This window comes from Musca autumnalis, unplaced genomic scaffold, assembly GCF_047663935.1.
Source record: "Musca autumnalis isolate F117 unplaced genomic scaffold, ASM4766393v1 scaffold_3, whole genome shotgun sequence".
NCBI classification, from domain to species: domain Eukaryota; kingdom Metazoa; phylum Arthropoda; class Insecta; order Diptera; family Muscidae; genus Musca; species Musca autumnalis.
This window is the reverse complement of record NW_027411866.1, coordinates 204,209,146-204,233,864: the sequence shown is the minus strand read 5'-3', so window position 1 is coordinate 204,233,864 and position 24,719 is coordinate 204,209,146. Positions and strand designations below refer to the sequence as shown.

General features: G+C 37.5%; 1 protein-coding gene and 1 long non-coding RNA gene across 3 annotated transcripts in view; one reads left to right on the top strand and one right to left on the bottom strand.

Annotated features, from left to right (window-relative positions):
• LOC141398746 (uncharacterized) overlaps positions 1 to 24,719 on the bottom strand; it is a 640,964-nt gene that overhangs the window by 35,339 nt on the left and 580,906 nt on the right. For both annotated transcript variants that reach the window (XM_073976365.1, XM_073976366.1), the window contains exons 5-6: positions 11,553 to 11,746; positions 11,334 to 11,433 (exon numbers count right to left, since the gene is read on the bottom strand). In XM_073976365.1, coding sequence (XP_073832466.1) covers positions 11,334 to 11,433; positions 11,553 to 11,746 — 294 coding nt within the window. The remainder of the gene's footprint in view (positions 1 to 11,333; positions 11,434 to 11,552; positions 11,747 to 24,719) is intronic.
• LOC141398747 (uncharacterized) overlaps positions 1 to 24,719 on the top strand; it is a 99,354-nt gene that overhangs the window by 58,128 nt on the left and 16,507 nt on the right. The window lies entirely within an intron of this gene.

Below are 24,719 nucleotides of genomic sequence, written 5' to 3'. Positions count from 1 at the left end.
TACCCGGTTAAACGTAGCAAACAAAATACGAACAGACACAACACGAAATTTAGACATCAGTAAGCTGCAATCACAACAGACAGCCACAGCGTATTCTACTCAACTAGCGCAATTGCTTAATCAAAGCACTCCTCATCCCGATAACATGGCATCAATGGCAAGGCATTGCCCACTCCATGCAAACAGCCCATACTTGGATACCAAAGACCTCAACCAAGGAATCCATGGTATGATCAGAAGTGTCGTGCGCTACCGAAGAGAAAAATGCGGCATATAGGGCTACTTTACAATCCGTAGCAACACGTAGCGCACGAGAAAGGTATCGGGAGAAAAGGAGAGAGGAGAAACGTCTCTTCTGCAGGAAAAAGAGAGATGGAAAAGCGGGAGTGTGAAAAAATCGAGATGTACAGGAGCCAGAATGTAGTCCGAAAATTCTATCAAAGAGTGAAGCATCAAACTGATGTCTTTGGTACAGGCAACTCTTCCTGTAGAGACCAGCAAGTTAATTTGGTAACTGATACAGATAGTGTGCTCAGGATATGGAAAGAGCATTTTTCAAACCTGTTGGTATCCAGTGAAGACGACGAAGATACCACAGATCCAATCCCAGAAGAGGTAAAGACAGTAATAAACCGGCTGAAGAATAATAAGGCAGCAGGAGCCGATGGCTTACCAGCCGAGCTGTTCAAAACCGGAAGCGACAGGCTGATAAGGTGTATTAATCAGCTAGTTTGCACCATCTGGCAGGAAGAACGAGTACCCGACGGTTGGAACCTGAGTATCCTGTGCCCCGTCCATAAGAAAGGGGATAAGACTGTACTATAGGGGCATAAGCCTAATTCCGATTGCCTACAAGATCGTGTCAGGGATATTGTGCGAACGACTAAAGCCTATGGTCAAGGAGATAATTGGGCCATAACAATGCGGCTTAAGACTTAGCAAGTCCACCATTGACCAGATATTTACCCGGCGGCAAAACCTGGAGAAGACCCAAGAGATGCAGATCGACACCTACCACCTTTTTGTCGATTTTAAAGCAGCCTTCGACAGCCCACTACGTTCGAAGGTATTCCAGGCCATGTCTGAATTTGGTATCCCGCAAAGCTCATTCGCTTTGTAAAATAACTTTAACTGACACGAGATCCTCAGTTAAAATAGGAAAGAACCTCTCCGAAGAATTTTGTACCAAAAGAGGTTTCAGGAAAGGATACAGTCTCTCGTGTGATCTCTTCAACATCCTGCTGGAAAAGGTTATTCGAGAAGCAAACGTCAAAGGAAGTGGCACAATGTACATCAATTGACACACTATTGCCATTACCTGCTTATGCTGGTGATATACACATCAAGCGACGATCAGTAAAAGAAGTAACAGATACATTTATGAAGGTCGAAGGAGAATCTGCCAAAGTGGGTCTGGCGGTAAACGGCGGGAAATCTAAGTTAATGGTGTCGACGCGCAATGCGTCCATAGAGATCGGGCCAACTGTTGACGTTGGTTCCTAAAATTTTGAGGTAGTAAAAGACTTCGTCTACCTCGGCACCACCGTAAACACAACTAACGACATCAGTTGTGAAATAAAAAGAAGAGTTGTATTGTATTTGAAAACAAAGCCACATCTCTTCAAACAAAAATAACGCTTTACAAAACACTGATACTACCCGTGCTGATGTATGGTTCCGACGCCTGGGTACTTGCGCAAGCAGATAAGGCAGTGCTTGGTGTGTTTGAGAGAAAATGTTTTCGAAAGATCTACGGACCAATCTGCGTTGACGGTGAATATCGACGTCGCATGAACCATGAGCTGTATCTGCTATACAACGACATCAATATAGTTAAACGTATTGAGATGCAACGATTGCGTTGGCTAGGCCATATCATAGCTAAAAAGTCGTATAAATATGAGCCGCTTGGCGGTGCACGCAGAATTGGCAGGCCAAAGAATAGATGGCGCAAACAAGTGGATGAAGAGATGACAAGGCGCGGTATTCCAGAAAAAGAAGCAATAGACAGAGAGAAATGGAGATCTTTTCATAGTTCGGCCTATAGAACAAATGTTCTGTAATGGGCCAGCTAAGTAAGTACTGGTAGAGTAGAAAGTAGTTTGTTTACATTAATTTGTAATGGGTTATTCGGCTCATGTGGCTCCCAATTTTTTTGATACATGTTATTAGCATTGAGTTAAAAATATAAAACGCGATTTTGAAATAAATTTAAAATCAAAGTCGTTTGTTATAGAAAGTTTTAAAAGCTATTTATCAGTTTTGATCGGGAAGTACTAATGTTTTCTTTCATGTTTTATGTTTATCCCTGTAAAAATCCCATTATCAAAAAACGGGTTTATTTATTACTTTTTGATCGTCGCACAGTGATTCAGAATCGTTTTTTCCTGGTCAAAAGCCTGTAACTTTTGAACGTATAGAGATATGTAATTATTAATAATTAGCTTTCCGACGCAATAAAAACATTCGAATTCGGTCTAGTAGTTGCAGAGGAATTTTGAGTTTTTCATATTTTGCATCAAAATATCAGCGGTTTCGAGTTTTTCATATGTTCTGACTATTTAAAAAAGGTCAAACAACAATAAACAAACCATTAAAAGACAAACAATTAAAACAATTGGAAAACATTTTTTCCACTTTTTTTTCAAAAAATTTAATTTTTTTTTTCAAAATAAAACAAAAAATACTCCTTGGGTTGTCATAAAACTCATATACGTCTTATAAAAACTCATATATTAAAAAACGAATGTCAATTTCTGTAAAAAAGCTATGACTTATATGGGAAACGGTATGGAAACAAGTAAGAAAGTATCAGTCAGCTGTGCTGACGGATTTATACCCTCAGCCACTGACAAAAAAGAAAAAATAAACACACACACACACACACGCACACACAATAATTGTTCCGTATATAAAATATATTGATTTTGTACCACAAGTTTGCTTTGAAATATGTATAAGGTCTCGAAATATTAAATATAGTTAAACTAAGTTTGAAAGAAATTTTTGAAAAAGTTTTAGAATTATCTTGTACTATAGCCATTTTAGCATGTGCCGGCAGGGTTTTGGAGCTTTTGGGCCATTACCTCAGAAGTATTGATTTATACCGGAAAAAATTTACAGTTGTAAATGAGGCCGCTCGCACAACCTACTGAAAAAATAATGAAAACGAGAGGAGCTCTATATCCGAATTTTGTGTGGGAGAATTATTTTGCGAATTTGCCTTTTGGTTGGAAACGTCAGGGTTTCTTGGAACTTTTGGGCCAGTATCTCAGGAAGTATGGGCTTGTGCAAGAAAAAATTGTACCGTTGTAGAAGGATCCGCAAGGACAACGTACAGAAAAAAATTCCAAAACGATCCGGGAGGGCCTCTTACTCTTAAGCTTCACATTATCCGAATTTTGTGTGGGAGGTATCCGAGGTAGTGGACCGATATAATTCATATTCGAATCCGATCTATATCTAGAAGTAATAATACGATGTGGAATGTTTGGACCAAATCTATTGTTCCCTTCGAAAGTTATCGTTCACACCGAAGGAGTGGACCGATATTACTCCCCATAAAAATCCCATATAAAAATTTACAATCGGTGACGACAAAAAATTAGGATTTTGGTAAGGAAAATCGATTCCTGAAGCACTGTGTGCCGTAACTATTTAAAAATCAACCTGCTACCCCATTTTTTTACCAATGGCATACCTCACCAAATATATACTTATTGAATGGCCATTAAAAGTGGACAAAAAAGGTGAAATAAATATGTATATGCTATCCTTTTAGAACTCAGTTTTAGCTTACCCCACAGTTTATACCGCTGATGGAATTGTACTTACGAACTTCTTGTATTGTGCTACTCGTGTTTTTGCTAACAAAAATTTGCAAAACAAGTAAAAAAGTATCAGTCGGCTTTGCCGACAGAGATATACCCTCAGCCTAAGTATATGAATCGAAACTTCCATCTACATACAGAATTGTGTGACTATTTTTGGACATTTGAACTTGCCGACAAAAATATGGATTATGATTAAAGTTCAAAATGTTGCGGAGAAGGCACTTGAAGGAATGGACCGACATAGTCCATTATGGAAGTTGATATTATTTTGGGGGTCATATCACTTTAGTGGGTCATAGTCTAACTTTTGGATCAGTACGCCAGGAAGCATGGACTTGTCCACGGAAAACACAATCTCGCTGTAAACGGGACCACAACGAACAGCATCGGTATACATTTCCCAAGGATCTTCGAACAGACCCTAAACTGCACTTAGACATAAATGTTGAATTTTTGTGGGGGAAGTACCCTAAGGAGAGGACCGATATGGACCATTTTTGAAATTAAACTAAATTTGGACAAAATATTAGGAGATTAAATGTTTGGACAAAATTGGTGGCCCCATTCATGATATATCTTACATACCATTTTAGTGACATTTTTGAAATATTGGGATAAATACCGATATTGCCCATCTTCAAACTAAGTTTGGACAAAATATAACGAATACCAAATTTTGGATCAAATCGGTTGATCCATTCGAGAGTTATCTTGCGCTCCAACCACTACACACGGTGCCATAGGTGTTTTTGCACCCTTCAGGCCACTCTTACGGACGGAAATGAGGCAGCGTATGCAAGTTGCTTCAACAGAAATCAAAGAGATTCGAGAGCGGGCTTTAAAGTGAATTTATCCGACATATTGTGTGGGATGTACCCGAAGGAGTGGAGAAATATATTTCATATTGAAACCTGATCTATATCTGGTAGACATATTAGGATGTGTAAAGTTGGACCAAATCGGCCACTCCATTCAAGAGTTATCGTGCGCACACTTTTTCCGAACATTTTTGAACTTTTGTGGGGAAGGTACCGGAAGGAGTGGACCGATACAGCTTATCATCGAACTTATATTAAGTTTTTATAAAATATTATGAAGGTAAAATTTTGGACAGAATCGGCAGATCCGTTCGAGAGTTATCATGCGATCCATCCACTACACACGGTGTCATGGGGGCTTTTTGCACCTTTCAGGCTATTTTTTCGGGAACAAAAGTATGGATCAAAGGGTTATTGTACGCACAATTTTTCGAACATTTTCGAACTTTTGTGGGGGAGGTATCGGAAGGAGTGGACCGATATAACCCCTCTTCGAACTTAAACTAAGTTTGGACAAAATATTACGAAAGACTAAAGTTCAAAATGTGAGCGCTGAATTTTAGTTTAAGGGGTGATCCCTACTTACAAATTTTTAAGTCGATCGGAACAATTTATTTTACCCTTTGGGAGGACCGATATGGGCCATTTTAGAAGTTAAACTAAATTTTGACAAAATATTAGGAGATTCAAAGTTTGGACAAATTGGTTGCACCATTCAAGTGATATCGTTCTAACATTTTAGTGACATTTTATTGGGGAGAAGTACCGGAAGTTGGGGACCGGTATTGCCCCATGAAACTAAGTTTGGATAAAATATGATGCCTAGAGCCACATATGGTGACATAGGGCTTTTTACACCTTTCGGGATGTTTTCCCAAGAAATAAGGACCTGCTCCTGAAAAAACTTTCACCGTCGTAATGGAGGTTGCGAATGCAAATCGCTTCAACAAAAATAAAAGTGATTCAAGAGCAGGTCTTAAAGTGAACTAATCCGAAATTTTGTGTGGGAGGTACCCAAAGGAGTGCACAAATATAGTCCATATTCGAACCTCATCTCATCTGGTAGAGATATTAGGATGTGCAGAGTATGGATTACATCGTGCGCATATTTTTCCGAACATTTTTGAATTTTTGTGGGGGGAGGTACCGGAAGGAGTGGACCGATATAACCCATCTTCGAACTTAAACTAAGTGTGGGCAAAATATTATGAAAGCCAGATTTTGAACAGAATCGGTTGCTCCGTTCGAGACAGACAGACAGACTGACGGACGGACATTGCTCAATCGACTCCAAATTGTCTGAAACACATTTCGTCCAAACATAATTGGGGTCTAAAACCATTATTTCGAGGATGCACGTGTTGCCCGTATGAAAGTGTATATACCCTCGTTAGCATAAATGCTGAGGGTATAAAAACAAGGTTTTGTAGACGGCCTAAAAACTACTTAAAATTTTTCTCTTTCAGATGAAGAAAACAATTTGCCAAAATGTTACGTAGTTTTCTCGGAAAAAAACATGATAAATTTCTTTTATTGAACTTTACAACTCCTTTTAAGGCTATCCACACTAAAATGTTGGCTCCAGTTTGAAAGTTGGTCATGAATTGCTTGTAAGTTTTATTGCATGTAGTCCTTATGATTTGTATTGCCCCCTCATTTTCACATATTTTGAAAGCTTAAAGATTTTTTCACGCGGAAATATTCCGTCCAGAATATACTCGTGCAAAAAAGGAAAACCGACAAAAAGTTTTTAAGTTTGCTTTTTCAATGTAAGATTCGGCAGAAACAATATTGATATGTTCTAATGTATTCGAACGAATGCCTTTTCTATATGAATATGTAAGCCTATATAGGCCAAAATATAGGAAATAGTTAAAAATTTGTGCACATTTTATTCAATATTAGTGGTATATGAATTCACTCTCGGAGTCGACCCGGAGTCGGAGTCGGAGCCGGAGTCGTGAAAAAAACTCGTCTGGAGTCGGAGTCGAGGTATTTTTGGCTCGAAACCCTGGTACATACAAATTTCGGACATCCGATACATCAGTTCGATGTGAAATCAACGTCTTATAGATTTTCTGTCCGCTTAGAATTTTTCTATTTTCTTTTACGTTATATAGTAATGGAAAATGCATTTTCTGTAGAGTTGTGTCAGAATTCGATCAAAAGTCTGTAGAAAAATGTGCAACATTTCGAAATCAGGCCCGTCTCTTATGCGAAATCTGTTCATTTTTATATTTTACATAATTGATTTAAGCTTTAAAATGCACTTTATTAACTTCTTATACTTTGCTTGTATCCCACAATTTTTAAGAATTTAAATTAGAAACATATAAGGAACAAAATATTACCCCTGTCATCGCCACGAAAGGTTTCTTTCATTTTTCTTAAGGGTTTATATTTCGCATAGCTTAAAAGCAGCTGTCAGAAATGTTTGTTCAACATGCAATAATGCCATAATCGTATTTTCAACAATTTTTAGTGTTTAACCTTTTGCCCTGGCAAGTGCCTTCTTTTTTTCGTCTTGGTCGTCGTCAGTGGAAATGGACGGTCATTAGGGAAATTGCAATGCATTTCCGTGTCGTTCACATTGTAAGATGAACAATAACATTTAAGATTTTCCTCAAAAACGTCATGTAAAATAAGTTCTAAGTCTGGAGTGCATGACGAGGGGAGGTATGACCAAACTATTGAAGTATTCATAATTGATTTTTCGACTTACTTCGAGGTGAAATTAGTGAACCGGCGGAACTTTACTTGGTTTATTAAACAAAAGAGAGCTAGTAAATTATCGATATAGATTTTTACAATATTTCAATTCAAAACATCAATGACTGTCGGTATCAACGCTAGTATGCCACAATCTTCAATTTATATCATACTAGCAAATGCCCGCTACTTCGTATGCGGAAAGGAAACGAAATATATATAAACATTATTTAATACGGGAATGGTGAATACTGGAGATTCTGTTGTACTAAGATCTATTTTTATTACCAATATTTTTTCGATTGTAGTCAGAATTATATTTTTTATTTCGAATTTCCAAAACTACGTATCATATTGCAAATTTCAGATTTGACTCCTGGTTTTACCCCTTCACTAACACAGCATTTCGTTCCTGTACGAATTTCCAAACACTAAACTTTATCTCACCCCTTCACAACAACAATCACACACATTTACAATGCAAGGTTCTAGCTTTAGCGGTTTCACCCAGAACCCGAATAGGTCCGTTAAATTTTCGGCATTCAAAATGGCCATAAAATCCACGTTCCCGTAGATCCCCATATAGCGGTACCTCTCGACTTAGTGTATTTTGAAAGAAGAACAAATGTATATTGTCCAATTTTCTTTAAATTTGGACCTCAGAGGATATAAAAGTTTAATTTAAAAATCTCCACTTCAATCCACGTTTATTAGAAGAGATATTTTGAAGATTTAGAGTATTTTGAAAATCTTCTGCACATTTTCCAACCGAAATTCGGAATTTGTGGCATGAAAGGTTAGAAAACTTCTTTACAAAAATTTGTACTTAATGTGCACGGGTATGTCAACCGTATATAAAGGAAAAATTTTTGAAGGCATTTCAATTTAGGATTTTTTAATATCGCATTGGACCACGTTTTCAAATTTACATACCAAAGCGGTCAGAACAAAAAACATTTTTTGAAAAGATACTTCACGTTTGACTACTTAATTTCAGTACATTATTTAGAAACTCCTTGGCGTTAACATCAAATCAATGGAACAATATTCAGTACAATTTTCAAACTCAGAACTTTGTCTCAAATTTTACAGCGATCTTCATAACAAATATTTTTCCATTTCGTATTTTTTGTACAAATAGCGTATTTACAAATTATATAATCCCAGCTTTGTTCCTACACCCAACACCAAATTTAGTACCTTAACTTTTTAAAATGGTTTTGGTACCAACATGTTACCCAACTTTTCGTACACATAGGTAAACGTTTCAAAAATTACTTCCTTATATTCAACATATATCTTAACCCCAATTCACTTTTCCAGTTTTACCCATTTTAGGACTATTTAGTAGTTTTTGTATAAATAAGTACGAATTTTCAAAACCTCCTCCCTACCTCCACCCTAAACACCAATTGCTAATCTAATACCGAATTTCAAAATTCCAGTTCTACCCTTTACAAAATTACAAATTGTACAAAATTCTATACCATATAGCAAATACTAAAAGGTGCCAAATTTTGTACCATTTAGCACTTTTCGTACACGATTTTCCAAAATGTACTTTCATATCTCAGCTCTATCCGTTCACCTAAACCCAAATTATAGCCAATGTAGTTCCATTTAGCACTTTTCCGTAAGTACGAATTTCCAAGACTATCTCAATCCTACACTCCAACAATAATCTGTTCACGCAAATACATAGCGAATTTCGTACCAATTAGTACTACTTCGTGCATATTAGTACGATTTTCCAAAGCTACCTCCATATCTCAATTCTATATTCCAACAGTATTCTTAGTTCCAAATTTCAGGATTCCAGCTCTTCAAATCCAAATTATACTAAACTCACTACCATTTAGGACTTTTCGACCTTTCTTACTCTTCATCAGTGACCCCCATTCCAAATCTCAGGATTCCGGCCCTATTCGTTAACCCATATCCAAATTGTACTATATTTAGTACCATTTAGTATTTTTCGTATACTTTTAATTCGAATTTCCAAAAAAACCTTCCTTTTTTACTCTCCATCAGTGACCTTCATTCCAAAGGTGATTTCAGGATTCCAGCTCTATTCGTTCACCCAAATCCAAATTGTACTAAATTTAGTACCATTTAGTACTTTTCTTGCACTTATAGTTCAAATTTCTAAAAACCTTTCTTTGTTACTCTCCATCTGTAACCCTCATTACAAATTTCAGGATTCCAGCTCAATCCGTTCACCCAAATCCAAATTGTACTAAATTTAGTACCATTTAGAACTTTTCGTGAACTTATAGTTCGAATTTCCAAAAACCTTCTTTGTTACTCTCCACCAGTGACCCTCATTCCAAATGTCTGTATTCCAGCTCAATCCGTTCACACAAATCAAAATTGTACTAAATTTAGTACTATTTAGTATTTTTCGTACCCTTGTAATTCGAATTTCCAAAAACCTTTCTTTTTTACTCTCCATCAGTGACCTTCATTCCAAATTTTAGGATTCCAGCTCTCTTCGTTCACCCAAACCCAAATTGTACTAAATTTAGTACCATTTATTACTTTTCGTATATTTATAGTTCGAATTCCAAAAATCTTTAATTTTTACTCTTCATCAGTGATCCTCATTCCAAATTTCAGGATTCCAGCTCTATCCGTTCACCCAAATCCGAATTGTACTAAATTTAGTACCATTTAGAACTTTTCGTGCACTTATAGTTCGAATTTCCAAAACTCTTTCTTTGTTACTCTCTACCAGTGACCCAAATTTCAAATTTCAGGATTCTAGCTCCATCCGTTCACCCAAATCCAAATTGTACTAAATTTAGTACCATTTAGTACTTTTCGTACCCTTATAGTTCAAATTTACAAAAACCTTTCATTGTTACTCTTCATCAGTGACCCTCATTCCAAATGCCTGTATTCCAGCTCTATCCGTTCACCCAAATCCAAATTGTACTAAATTTAGTACCATTTAGTACTATTCGTGCATTTATAATTCGAATTTCCAAAAACGTTTCTTTGTTATACTCCACAAGGTACCCTAATTTCAAATTTCAGGATTCCAGCTCTATCCGTTCACACAAATCCAAATTGTACTAAATTTAGTACCATTTAGTACTTTTCGTACCCTTGTAGTACGGATTTCCAAAAACCCTTTGGTAAATCTTTCTAGCTCTCCATCAGTTACCCTCATTCCAAATTTCAAAGTTCTAGCTCTACCGGTTCGCCAAATACAAACGGTACCATATTTAGTACCTTTTAGTACCCTTCCAGTTCGAATTTCAAAAAACCCAGCCTTATCTGACCCCTTCGGACCAAGAGTGATCCACACCCAAAATTTCAGGATTCTAGCTTCAGCCGTTTCGTCTGGGCGTTGATGAATCAATCAGTCAGTCAGTGAATCAGTCACTCTACTCTTTTATTAATATAGATTATTACAACCCATTATTTTAGCGAGAGAGTGTGGCGCGAAATAAGTCGCTATTTTTGGGTCACTAAAATAAGCAGTTACTAAAAGTCTTAACTACTTATATAAGTACTTATTTTAGTGACCCAACAAATAAACGCTCATTTCGAGCAGAAAGCCCTTGTTAAAATAATGGGTTAGTAGGGTTTTGTAAGTGGTATTTTTACAGGAATATAGCAACTCTTCTTATCATACCACTCTTTGAAACTAAAACGAACCAAATCACCCATAATACGCTCTCTATATGTGTGCGCCTGGTTTCAATTACAATCCTAAACACTGATTTCCTTCGGGACAAATCCTCCTTCTACCTACCACAAGCCATGATATTTGGACAATGGTCAAACTGCTCATTGTCATGAAATGAATGAAAACAACTGATTAGTTGTGGCCAACCATTTGCGCTGGCATTCAACGCCGGTTTATGCGGCATTTCACAAAGTGTTTACATTTCGAATTAAACAGAACGAGATTGAAGCACGATATTCAAAAAGAATTATGATGGACAATAAAATTGTGTAAACTTACCTTTGGGGTATATCGTTGGATTATTATAAGCGTTAAATTGACATGGCATATTTTTTACATTATTCACAAAACCCATTGACATGCGAGAAACCGATGTGCGCTGTTCGAGAAGGAAAAATAAAACAAACAGAAACAAATAAAACAGATTATATTATCACTTATTTATCAAATTAAAATTAACATAATCTCTTTGGCCCTTATCTCCCATCTTCAACTTACCTGATGTGGTGCTATTGAATCGATATCCGATAATGGACAGGAAGCTCGATGTTGTTGTTGAAATTTTGGTTGATAAGGTTCCAGCATACGTATTTTACCCCAACGATTAAAGAACAAAACAATGGCACCGACCCACAGCATCAATACCAGCCCAACAATGAGAACTTCTTCTGTGCGTACAATGATTTTGGGTCCTGTAAACAAAACGCACACAAAAAGAAAAACAAAAAACGTGAAAAAGGAACACACAAATAGAACAAATATTTTTCTACAAATAAATATCAATCATTTTGATGATGCTCACACTTTGTGTTGGGATAAATAATTTTTAAAGATAATATTTATTCAAAGGATTTAAAAAAAGTCATTCCATCAAAGGAAGAAAATATTATAAACGCATAGCGCCGCATCAAGCAAATCCGTCATAATACTCATAACAAACAAATACACGAAATGTGCTGTTGAGTTGTGGTTTGTTGATGTGAGGATGTTTGTGGCAGTTTCAACAAAGGAATCGACTTTAGAATTATCTTTTCTTGACAAAGAAGCCTAAGGACGTATCTTTGTTCCATATCAGTCATTTGTTTGATGTCGGTTATACAATATGGTGGCAGTTGGCTAGTCTCCTATACTTTACTACTGCAAGACCGCAGTAAAACGTAACAAAGATGACCACCACTACTCATGGAACGTTAGACGCGTTGCATAGCATACCTTTAGGCTAAAGAGGATATAAACAGTTTATTTGACCAAAATGTGCCTCATTGAAATAGTGGTTTTTAGACCCCTAGTGTGTTTGGACGAAGTCCGTTTTAGACAATTTGGAGTCGATTTGATCAATGTCAGTTTGTTAGGCAGATTGGAGCGTACGAAAACTCTGAACAGATCAACCGATTCGGTCCAAAATTTGGCTGTTGGTTATACTTTGTCCAAACTAAGATCAAGTTCAAATATGGGCCATATCAGTACACTCCCACCAAAATTTCAAAACTGTTCGTTAAAACGTTGCACGCGACAATTCTCCAAGGAAGTAAACGATTTGGTTCAGTCAGCAAGTCCATGTTTGTTGGCATGATGGTGAACGGTGACCAACTGAGTTTTATTTCCAAAATGGACTATTTTGGTCCATTCCTTCAAATATCTCCTCCGTAACACTTTTGAGTTCTTATCCAAATGCATACATTTGTCTTACAAAAAAGACCACTAAAAACTGCTAAGTACATATTAGACCTCTCCATAGATCAAACAGGCTGATGATTAGTGTTATGACTTTTTTATAACCTCATATCCCTGTATCATAGCGTGATGAGTTTCTACATAAGATTACATAAATCTTAACTATAAAGTGATTCGATAAAAAAAAGCATCCGCACAAAAAGCTTTTAAAGTTTTTATTATTATTTTATTATTAGGCTAAAGAGGGTATTTACACTTTGATACGACCAAAAATGTGCCTCATCGAAATAATGGTTTTAGACCCCAAGTATGTTTGTACGATATCCGTTTCAGACAATTTTGAGTAGATCTATCAATGTCCGTCCGTCTGTCCGTCTGTCTGTCTGGCCGGCTAGTGCACACGATAACTCTCGAACGGATGAATCGATTCGGTTCAAATTTTGGGTATCGAATTATTTTGTCCAGATTCGATTTAAGTTCGAAGATGGGCCATATAGGTCCACTCCTTCAGGTACCTCGCCCACAAATGTTCAAAAATTGTCGCAAAACTTGTGCGCACGATAACTCTTGTAGGGAACAACCAATTTGGTCTATACTTTGCACATCGTGTAATTTCTACCAAACTTAGATAAGGTTTCAATATGGACTCAATCGGTCCACTCCTTCGGGTACCTCCCACACAAAATTTCGGAAAAGTTTAGTTTAGGACCTGGTCTCGAACCGCTTTGATTTTTGTTTACGCAAGTTATATTCGCTGTCCTCTATACGACGCTGTAAGTTTCATTAGGGGCAAGTCCATACTTCCTGAGGAAATAGACTGAAAGTTACAAAAAGCCCTATGACACCGTGTGTAATGGTTGGAGCGCAAGATAACCCTCGAACGGATCTGCCGATTCGGTCCAAAATTTGGCTTTCGTAATATTTTGTACAAACTTAGTTCAAGTTCAAAGATGGATTATATGGGTCCACTCCTTCCGGTACCTCCCCCACAAAAGTTCGAAAATGTTCGGAAAATTTGTGCGTACGATAACTCTTGAAGGAAGTTACCGATTTGGTCATTACTTTGCACATTATGAAATTTCTACCAGACTTAGATGAGGTTCCAATATGGACTCAATCGGTAAACTTCTTCGAGTACCTCCCACACAAAATTTCGAAAAATTTCAGTATAGGACCTGCACTCGAATCGCCTTGGTTTTTGTTGTAACATCTTGTAATCACTGTCCCCTATACGAAGGTACAAGTTTCCTCAGGGGCAAGTCCATACTTCCTGAAAATATAGCCTGAAAGTTGAAAAACAAACCCTATGACACCATGTTTATGGGTGGAAGCGCAAGATAATTCTCGAACGGAAATGCTGATTCCGGCCAAAATTTGGCCTTCGTAATTTTGTTTCCAAACTTAGTTTAAGTTCGTAGATAAGCCATATCGGTCCACTCCTTCAGGTACCTACCCCACAAAAGTTCAAAAATATTCGGAAAATTTGTGCGCACGATAACTCTGGATGGGAGTGACTGATTTGGTTTATACTTTACACATTCTCATAATATCTACCAGATATAGATGAGGTTTGAATATAAACTATATTTGTCAAATCCATCCCGTCACCCACACAAAATTTTGGATAAGTTCACTTTAAGACATGCTCTAGAATCACTTTAATTTTTGTTGAAGCAACTTGCATTCGCTGCCTCAATTACGATGGTAAAAGTCCAAGTTCAAATCCATACTTCTTGAGAAAACAGCCCGAAGGGGGGTAAAAAACCCCCTATGGCACCCCCATGGTCTATATCGGTGCATTCCTTTAAGTACCTTTTCCGCAAAATTTTTGAACTTTAATCCTAATCAACATTTCATACGTCCAAAATTTTGAAATCCCCTAAATACATAAGCTTTTTGTGAAAAAAGTGTTTCAATTTGCACAGGCTGAGGGTATTACTTTTTTACTTTTTTTTCAGAACTTTTGACCATTTATTGAAATTACTATAAGCAGATATTTAACTGAAAACAAGGTATAGGGGCACACGACTTAACCGAAATGACATAACCGTTGGTTCCCAACTATTTTATCGTCGTATTATTACTAGACAGCGGAATTTTATGCAACCGCTATTTTTCGTCATATGCAAAATGCATAATTTTTTGCATATGCAAAATTTATGCATTTTACATATGCAACAAATATTTCAATAATAGGACAAATTTTAGTTGGAAAGTTGTTTACCTCCATGGAAGACTTAATACCAAAATTCAGCCATTTCGTAGGGATATTGAGGCCACAATCTTCAAAATACCAGAAATCCGGAGGTACCGTTCGATGGGAGCTATATGTAGACGTGAACCTTTACCGAGAAATTTCAAGTGTAAAGTTTTATACCCCCAACGAAGATTAAATACCAAATGTCAGTAATTTCGGTGGGATATTATGGCCACAACTTTCAAAATACCGAAAATCGGAGGTACCATTCTATGGGGGCTATATGAAGACGTGAACCTATGTATACCGACAAATTTCAGGTGGAAAGTTGTATACCCCCAAGGAAGACAAATTTCAGCCATTTCGGAGGGATATTAAGGCCACAATCTTCAAAATACCAGAAATCCGGAGGTACCGTTCCATGAGGGCTATATGAAGACGTGAACCTTTGCCGAGAAATTTCAGGTGGAAAGTTTTATACCCCCAACAAAGACTATATATAAAATGTCAGTCATTCCGGTGGGATAATGAGGCTACAACTTTCAAAATTCCGAAAATCGGGATCAATGCGGGCAAATTTCAGTTGTAAAGTTTCATGCCCCTAACGGAGACTTAATAGCACATTTCAGCCATTTCGGTGGGATTTTTACACCACAAATCCTTGTATATATTTTTGCATATGCTAAAAATATGTCAAAATATGCACGATATGCTAAATATACAAAAAATTCAAGGCCTTCGTTTAATTTTGTGATAAAACGAGTTTCTGTGTAATCAGATTTTCTCTAAGACTATCCTAACCATATATGCATTTGCATAGGATTCCGCTGTCTGATTACTACATATATATCATTTTATGTTATATATATCATTATTTCATATATCATACAAATTAAAAATGGTTTGTGCGGGACCTCTTTCAATATTTATGTGAAATAAAAGTTACTTTAGTCATTAATAGGCAAAAGGTCATTCATTCGTGCAACAGGAAATATTTTTTTGAGATTTTTTTTTTCATTTCATAGAAATTTTTGTAGGTTTTGCCGCCTGATATTTTAACTTTTTTTATTTACTGAAACCACATTTATGAGCGGTCATTATTTGAAGCTTTATTTAAAGTTTAAATCCCTATCGGGCAAAACATAGAACTTGCCCCAAAAATGTTGGTCAACTAATATGTGCAAAACTACCAAAACTTTTGGAAGAGTGCGAGATGTGCAGAAAAAAACGCTGATTTACCGATACCTGATTTTTCTGAAAGTCATACAACAGTAGTACATATAGTCCAATGCTGCATCAGTGAGTAAAGGAAAGCATAGCATGTATTGCAAGACACTTTGATATAAACTCAAAACTGTGGTCCCGTAAAGCAGGAACTATGTGCCACCAGATTTTCGCTGAGGGCATTGAAGTCCCAACACTGAGCTGCGATGTGCACAAGTTTCGCCCTAATCGTATACTCAATACATAACTTATCGTGTTGATCACCAGTATAAGTTGGTTGCATCAGGGTTTTTTAGCTTTCGAGCCATTATCTTAAGGTAAGGTCACATTACGCAAATATTTGTTCCAGCGACCGGCAGTGTGCGCTCACTGAGAGTAAGTGAGAGTAAATAATGCATTGCAATTTATGCTCATTTGCTCACAGCAAGCGCATACTGCCGATCGCTGGAACAACTATTTGCCTAATGTGACTTTACCTTTAGGAAGTAGTGCAAAAAAAGTAAAAAACTATCAGAGACATGTCCTTAAACTGTTACTCCCTTCGACTGTTAGTGCGCACCATTGTGGAGAATTATTTTCTACTCGAGGAAAACGGTGGGATGTAGCTTGTGACAATGCCCCAAACGAAAAATGCAGGACACAAACCAAGGAAATATTTTTCGAGCGTTTAGCAAAAATCAATGTCCTCCCATGCTATTAACCCTTTCGGTGATTCTATGCTGTATGGGATAGCCAGTTTTATGGATACCCTTTTTTTAATAATTTTGTATTTTTCCCTGAAGTTTTATCTAAAAATAAATCGAAAAAAAAATTTTTGATTTGCGCTCCTCATTCGATTTAAAATTTGCATGAAAATACCATCTTATAATTTTATATATTTTATTAACAAAAATTATTTTTTTGTTAACTTTTTTAATTAATTTAGTAGATAATCATTGCCTTAATAATTAAAACGAAAAAAAGATCCGAAATATAGTTCAATAGAGCTGCCAGATTATTTATATTTCAATCTATGCCATATGGCATAGATTTTTCCCAACGGAAACGTTTCACTATGTTTGACACTCAGATGTTCTATAGTAAAACCCTAGATCTTTTACAAGAACACCTCCAGATCTTGTATAAGTAGACCTCCATGTCTTCTATACGAAGACCTCCAGATCTACCATAACAATTCCTGCAGATTTTCTAAAATAAGTCTTCTAAAAGATGGCCCCCACATCTTCTCCAAGATGACCTCCAGCTCTTCTATAGGAAGACATTCAGGTGTTCTATAAGAAGTCCTTCAGATCTACTATAAGAAGACACTCAGGCCTTCTATAAGAAGTCCTCCAGTTTTTCTATAAGAAGGCCTCAGATCTTCCATAAGAAGGCCTCAAATCTTCCATAAGAAGACCCTAGGTCTTCTTTAAGAAGGTTTCAATGTTCTAAAAGAAGACCTCCAGATATTCTATAAGAAGACCTTCTATGTGAAAACCCCCAAATCTTCTAAAAGTAGACCTCCAGATCTTCTATAAAAAAACCTTCATGTCTTCTATAAGTAGACTTCCTGGTCTTCAATGAAAATACCTTATGCTTTTCTATAAGAAGTGCCCCTGCTCTTCTATGATATGAGCTTCTGCTTTTCCATAAAAAAGATCCCCCAGCACTTCTATGAGAAGGCCACCTGCCCTTCTATGAGAGGGCCTCTGCTCTGCTATGAGAAGACGTCCTGCTATTCTATGAGACGACCTCCTGCTCTTTTATGAGAATACCTCCTGATCTTCTATAACAATGTCTACTGCTTTTCTATAAGAAGACATCCTGCCCTCCAATGAGAAGACCTCCTGCACTTGTATAAGAAGACCTTCTGCTCTTCTATAAGAAGACCTCCTGCCTTTCTATATGCAAACGTCCTGCTCTTCTATTTGAAGACGTCCTGTTCTTCTACGAGAAGACATGAGACGACCTTTTGCTCTTCAAGGAGAAGACATCCTACCCTTCTATGAGAGAACCTTCAGCTCTTCTATGAGAAGACGTCCTGCTCTTCTATAAGAAGACCTATTCCTCTTCTATAATGACTCCTTTAAATACATTCTAAGCCATACGACATAGTGTCCAAAAACCGCTTTTCCAAACAAAATGATAAAAAATTAGTTTTGATAATTCATATAGTGGGCTTAAGTATATATAAAATTGGAAAAATAAATTTTTCAGATCAAACACAAAAAAGAAGCACCGAAAGGGTTAAAATTATTCTGGGCTATTTTAATGATGATGGATGATGCCTACGTCGTGCCTATGTTAATTGCAAAAATGCGAAGAAAATATGAGGAGGAAATACAAATGATATTATTCTAATTTTGTAATTTTATGGTTTTATGGCTTTGCCGACAGAGATACATGTACCCTCAATCCATGTGAATTGAAACTTTCATCTACGGACAGATCAAATGTAGTTAGGGTCTTTTCAGAATTTTGTGCACACTTGAACTTGCCGACAAAAATGTTGATTAGGATTAAGGTTCAGAAGTGTTGCGGAGGAGGAACTTGTAGGAATGGACCGACATAGTCCATTATGGAAGTGGAACTTATTGTGGGAGTCATATAATTTCGATAGATATCGCGCCCACTAGTCACTTCATTGCTATGCTTCCTGCCATAGCATGGACTTGTCCATGGAAAACATAATATCGCTGTAAACAGGACCACAACGAACAGCTTTGGTATACATTTCTTAAGAATCTTCGAACAGACTCTAAACTGCACTTAGACACAAATGTTGAACTTTTGTGGGGGAGGTACCCTTAGGAGAGGACCGATATGGGCCATTTTAGAAGTTAATCTAAATTTGGACAATATATTAGGAGATCCAAAGTTTGGACCAAATTGGTTGCCCTTTTCAAGAGATATAAATATAGCGCTTACCTATTTCGAGACAATTTTTAAAAATTTTGGGGAAGTTCCGGAAGTTGTGAACCGGTATTGCCCATCTTCGAACTAAAACTAAGTTTGGACAAAATATGCCGAAGGCTAAATTTTGGACCAAATCGGTTGATCAGTTCGAAAATTATCGTACATGGTGCTATAGGAATTTTTTACACCTTTCGGACTGTTTTTTCAAGAAGTATTGGCTTGCACCTGCAAAAAAGTTTTTTGGAGGCAGCGAATGCAAGTTGCATCAACAAAAAATCAAAGTGATTCGAGAGCAGGTCTTAAAGTGAACTTATCCGAAATTTTGTGTGGGAGGTACCCGGAGGAGTGGACTGATACGGCTTATCTTTGAATTTAAACTAACTTTGTACAAAATATTACGAAGACCAAATTTTGGATCGAATCGACAGATCCGTCCAGAGTTATCTTGCTCTCAACCACTACACACGGTTTCATATGGGTTTCTTATACGTTTCAGGCTATTTTCTCAGGAAGTATGGACTTGCCCCTGACGAAATTTGTACCGTTATATGGGGGACAGCGATTCGAGAGCAGGTCCTAAACCGAACGTTTCCGAAATGTTGTGTGGCGTGTACCCGAAGGAGTGGATTGATTGAATCCATATTGAGACCTTGTCTTAGTCCGGTAGAAATTTCACGATGTGCAAAGTATGGACCAAATCGGTAGCTCCCTGTAGGACTTATTGTGCGCACAAATTTTCCGAACATTTTCGAACTTTTGTGGGGGATACCGGAAGGAGTGGACCGATATAACCCACCTTCGAACTTAAACTAAGTTTGGATTATTACGAAAGCCAGATTTTGGACCGAATTCGAGAGTTATCGTGCGCTCTATCCAGCCAACCAGCCAGACAGACAGAAGGTCTGCGGTTCAATTCCCATCCCAGTCAACATCGAAATTTTTAACGGTGGCAAAATACCCCTCAGTAATGTTGTCGACATTTCCTAATATATCGGTACTTTGAAAGTTGTAGCCTCAATATCCCACCGAAATGACTGAAATTTGGTATTAAGTCTTCCTTGGGGGTATAAAACTTTCCACCTGAAATTTGTCGGTATAGGCCCACGTCTTCATATCAGGGTTTTATAAACTTTTGTACACTTCGAGTCGTCAAAACTTAATTTTTTGCAAAGAAATGCGGATATCCTGGAGGGGCCATCATATTATACAGTGGTAAATATTCTCTATTCCGGTTCGCGGGAGTGAGATACCCGTGAGAGCTGAGCTGCAAGCTACCGGACGGGTCACAGGTTGTGGATAGTGCACAGCCCCTAGTTGGGGCCAGTTGTGAATATATTGAATAAACAACCCCGAACAAGCAGCGGATGAGGAATAGGGTATGGAAGCTCCATAGCCCGAACACCTCATTGTCAGGACGAGTAGATGCCGTCCTTAAAATTAGCATCCAAACAACAATATCTCATCTGCCAATGAGCCAACTCGAAATAGTCGGGGAATAGGGTCAGGCAGATAATTGCATAATTATGGTCGGATTGTGTAAAAGGGATGGTAGCGGAAGAACAGATAACTGTGAACGGTAGCGCCCACAAGCTTCCAGGAAGCCTACACCCGTGCTTAGTCGTTCAAGAGTGTCGGGCTCAACTAAGCTCTTCTTTGTCCTTACAAGCATTGGAGAAACCCTGACAAAATGTCAAAGTAACATGAATACAACACGAAGGAATATCACACATCTCCCAGGGGGTCACAGGCAAATGTCAAATCCCCCCGTTTCGACGGCAAGCTCCACAGGTCTGGGAGGGAGCAATTCATGTTTAGACAGTATAAAAGAAACCTCTACAAAGACTAAATCAACATCAACATTCGCATTTAAAAGACGCACCAAAATTGCGTGCTGGAATGTTAGAACTCTCTACGAATGTGGAAAATTATCGCAACTGGCAAAGGAACGTGAAAAAATGGGTATTGACATCTTGGGTGTAAGTGAATGCAGATGGAACGGCTCGGGACTACATCGACTACAATCAGGTGAAACTCTAATCTATTCTGGCCGGGATGAAAAGGATATACATAGCGACGGTGTTGCATTACTCCTAAGCAGAAGCGCATCTACATCCCTTATCAACTGGAATCCAGTAAACGAACGCATATTGACAGCCAGATTCCACTCCAGAATACGTAATATCACCATTGTCCAAGTATATGCCCCGACAGAGACGTCAGTCTCAGACATTAAGACGAAATTCTATAGTGAATTAGATAAAGTACTCTCCAAAACACCTAAGGGAGATATACTGATATGTATGGGAGACTTTAATTCTAAAGTAGGAAAAGACAATACAACCTACAAACACTGTATGGGTAAGCACGGAATAGGAGTACGAAACGAGAACGGAGAACTTCTATTAGAAACGTGTAGCAGACATGGCATCATAGTAGGTGGTACTTGTTTCAAGCACAAACGTAGTCACAAAACGACATGGATATCTCCAGATAGGAGAACTGAAAACCAGATTGACCACTTTTGCATTAGTCGTAAATGGAAACATAATCTTTGTGATGTACGGGTAAAACGTAGTGCTGACATTGGCTCTGACCACCACCTACTTCTCGCGATAGTGCAAATGAAAGTAAGCGCCATCAAAAATACACATCAAAAATTTACGTCATCGAAGTTTGACGTAGAAAAATTAAAATACCCTCGTTATCAGGAAGCCGTAGAAAATGATTTAAATATGATGTTAGAACAGGAGAATGTCCCAAACGAAGGCATAGAAGAACACTGGGAACACATTAAAAATAATCTTTTACAAACGTGCGAAAATGTACTTGGACACTATGCCCCCGGAAAAAAGGAATGGATGAGCCCATCAACTTGGAGCTTAATAGAAGATAGAAGAAATCTGAAAATATCAAAGAACAATGAAAAATCGTTGCATAAAAAAATTGAATTGGAAAACTTATACACAACAAAAAACAAGGAAGTAAGAACTGCTTGTAGAAGAGACAAAAGGGCATACACTGATGAACTTGCGATGCAAGCAAACGAAGCGGCAAATAGAAACGACACTAAAGCGGTCTATGATATAACAAAACGGCTAGCAGGGAGACATAAACCACATGACCGCCCCATCAAATCAAAGGATGGGACTGTTCTAACAAACATTGATGAACAAATTTCTCGCTGGCGCACGCACTTTATGGAAACATTAGATAACACTCCGAACTCTCCTTCAAACTTTAATACCATGTCCGACGTACCCATACCTACGTCTAATCAACTTAGCACCGAACCACCATCCCTCATTGAAATAGAGAATGCTATTAAAAGGCTCAAAAACAACAAAGCTCCAGGATACGACCGTATTCCCCCAGAAATAATAAAATGCTGTCCTACAAAAATATCACGACTTTTTTACCCACTATTTCAAGATATTTGGAGAGAAGAAAAACTACCCAACGACTGGTTACAACGCATTCTACTAAAACTGCCGAAAAAGGGAGACATTTCCCAATGTAAAAACTATAGAGGGATTTCTCTTCTTTCCATACCTTCCAAAATACTCACAAGAATTCTTCTTAATAGAATCAACTACACGGTAGAAACAAATCTTCGGAAAGAACAAGCTGGGTTCCGCGCAAATATGTCATGTGTAGACCATATAAATACGCTCCGAATAATCGCTGAGCAAACAATAGAAATGCAAAGTAATATATATATGACGTTCGTGGACTACACAACTGCTTTTGATAGCGTATTCCGGTCCAAAATATGGGAGCTACTACAAACAACAGGTATCCCATCGAAGCTCATAAGCCTTATTAAAGCTCAGTATGACGGATTCCATTGCCGGGTCCTACACAATGGCCGTTTATCGGAACCATTTCGTCCAAAATCCGGTGTGAGGCAGGGTTGCCTACTGTCGCCGCTACTATTTCTTCTGGTAATTGATAATGTGATGAAGGAAACAATCGCAGGTAGCCGTCGTGGTATCCAATGGACTATAAGCAGCCATCTTGAGGATCTAGACTACGCAGACGACATTTGCCTACTATCCACCAAGCACTCAGATATGCAGTCTAAACTCGATGACTTAGTTGCCCACTCAGCGAAAGTCGGATTAAGAATTAACACCGCAAAGACAAAGGCTTTAGCAATAAAAGCATCAAACAACAATCATTTTGTCATTGGACAGGAACAAATTGAGTTCGTAAACAAATTCTGCTATCTGGGAAGCATGATCTCAACCGAAAGCAGTGCACAGGCTGACATTGAATTCAGAATTGGTAAAGCCAACAGCGCCTTCTTTCAATTAAGAAACATCTGGAACTCAAGGGTTATACTAACGAAGTCAAAAATCAACATATTCAAATCAAACGTTCTGTCAGTACTATTGTATAGTTGCAAATCATGGTTAACAACAACAACCCTTAACAACAAATTGCAAAGCTTCACAAACAGATGCTTGCGATCTATTTTAAAAATCTGGTGGCCAAATGTAATAAGCAATGAAAATCTGTACAAAAAATGTGATATAGAACCTATTCCCGTTATAATAAAAAGAAGGAAGTGACAATGGATTGGTCACACATTGCGAAAAGAACAAGATGAGATATGTCGCCAAGCCCTAGACTGGAACCCCCAAGGGCACAGAAGGAAGGGTCGGCCAAAGACCACTTGGAGAAGAAGCCTGATGAAGGAAGTGGAGAGCAGCGGCAGTAGCTGGAATGAAATTAAACGTATTGCGAATGATAGAATAGTTTGGAAAAACTTTGTAAAGGCCCTATGCTCCCCAAGGAGTTAAGTGGAAATAAAGAAAGAAGAAGAAGAAATATTCTCTAAACTGTGTGGGAATGACTAATGGGTATAATATACGACTCTAAGAGACAGTACGCTTCCAAGAATAAACTTGTTGACAGAAAAAACAAGCATTGTTAGGCATTACACCTGATTATTTAAAGAATCCTTGCCAAAGCAGGATATACAGGGTATCGTTAATCAGGAGGGATATACTTTTACTGAATAGTACTGAAAGTACTTCGTTTTCAATATAGAGCGAATATGCATCGATATTGTAATACAATCTTTCTATATTCTCAAGTTTTAAATGGGGGTTCTATTCAAATGAGCCAATTTTTTTACTCCAATTATGGACTTTATTTTGTTTTTTTTTTTTTTTTTTTTGTACAAACCTTATATAAATTGGATATAAATTCAACTGAATGACTAAGTTTACTCCAATCACATGAAGTACAATATAATAAAAGTTAAAAACTTCATATCCTGCATAATTCGGACCAAAATGGAGGTTTAATACAATTTTGCATGGGGTTCTATTCAAGTGAGCGGCAGTGTACATTTCTCTATTTTATTGACTTGTCTGAAAAGAATTTTAAACAAAAAAATTGTACATGTAAACATTTTTGTACCTATTATTAAAATATTTGTTGCATAAGAAAATATGTAAAATGCATAAATTTTCCATATGCAAAAATGTATGCATTTTGCATATGTCACATGTTTCGATTGTAATTGAATCAGAAGCCAAAAATATGCCCAGTCCCACAGTTTGACATGAATCGGACCAAAAATATGGGTTGCATAAAATTCCCTGTCTACTCATAAGTAGACAGCGGAATTTTATGCAACCCCTATTTTTGGTCCGATTCATGTCAAA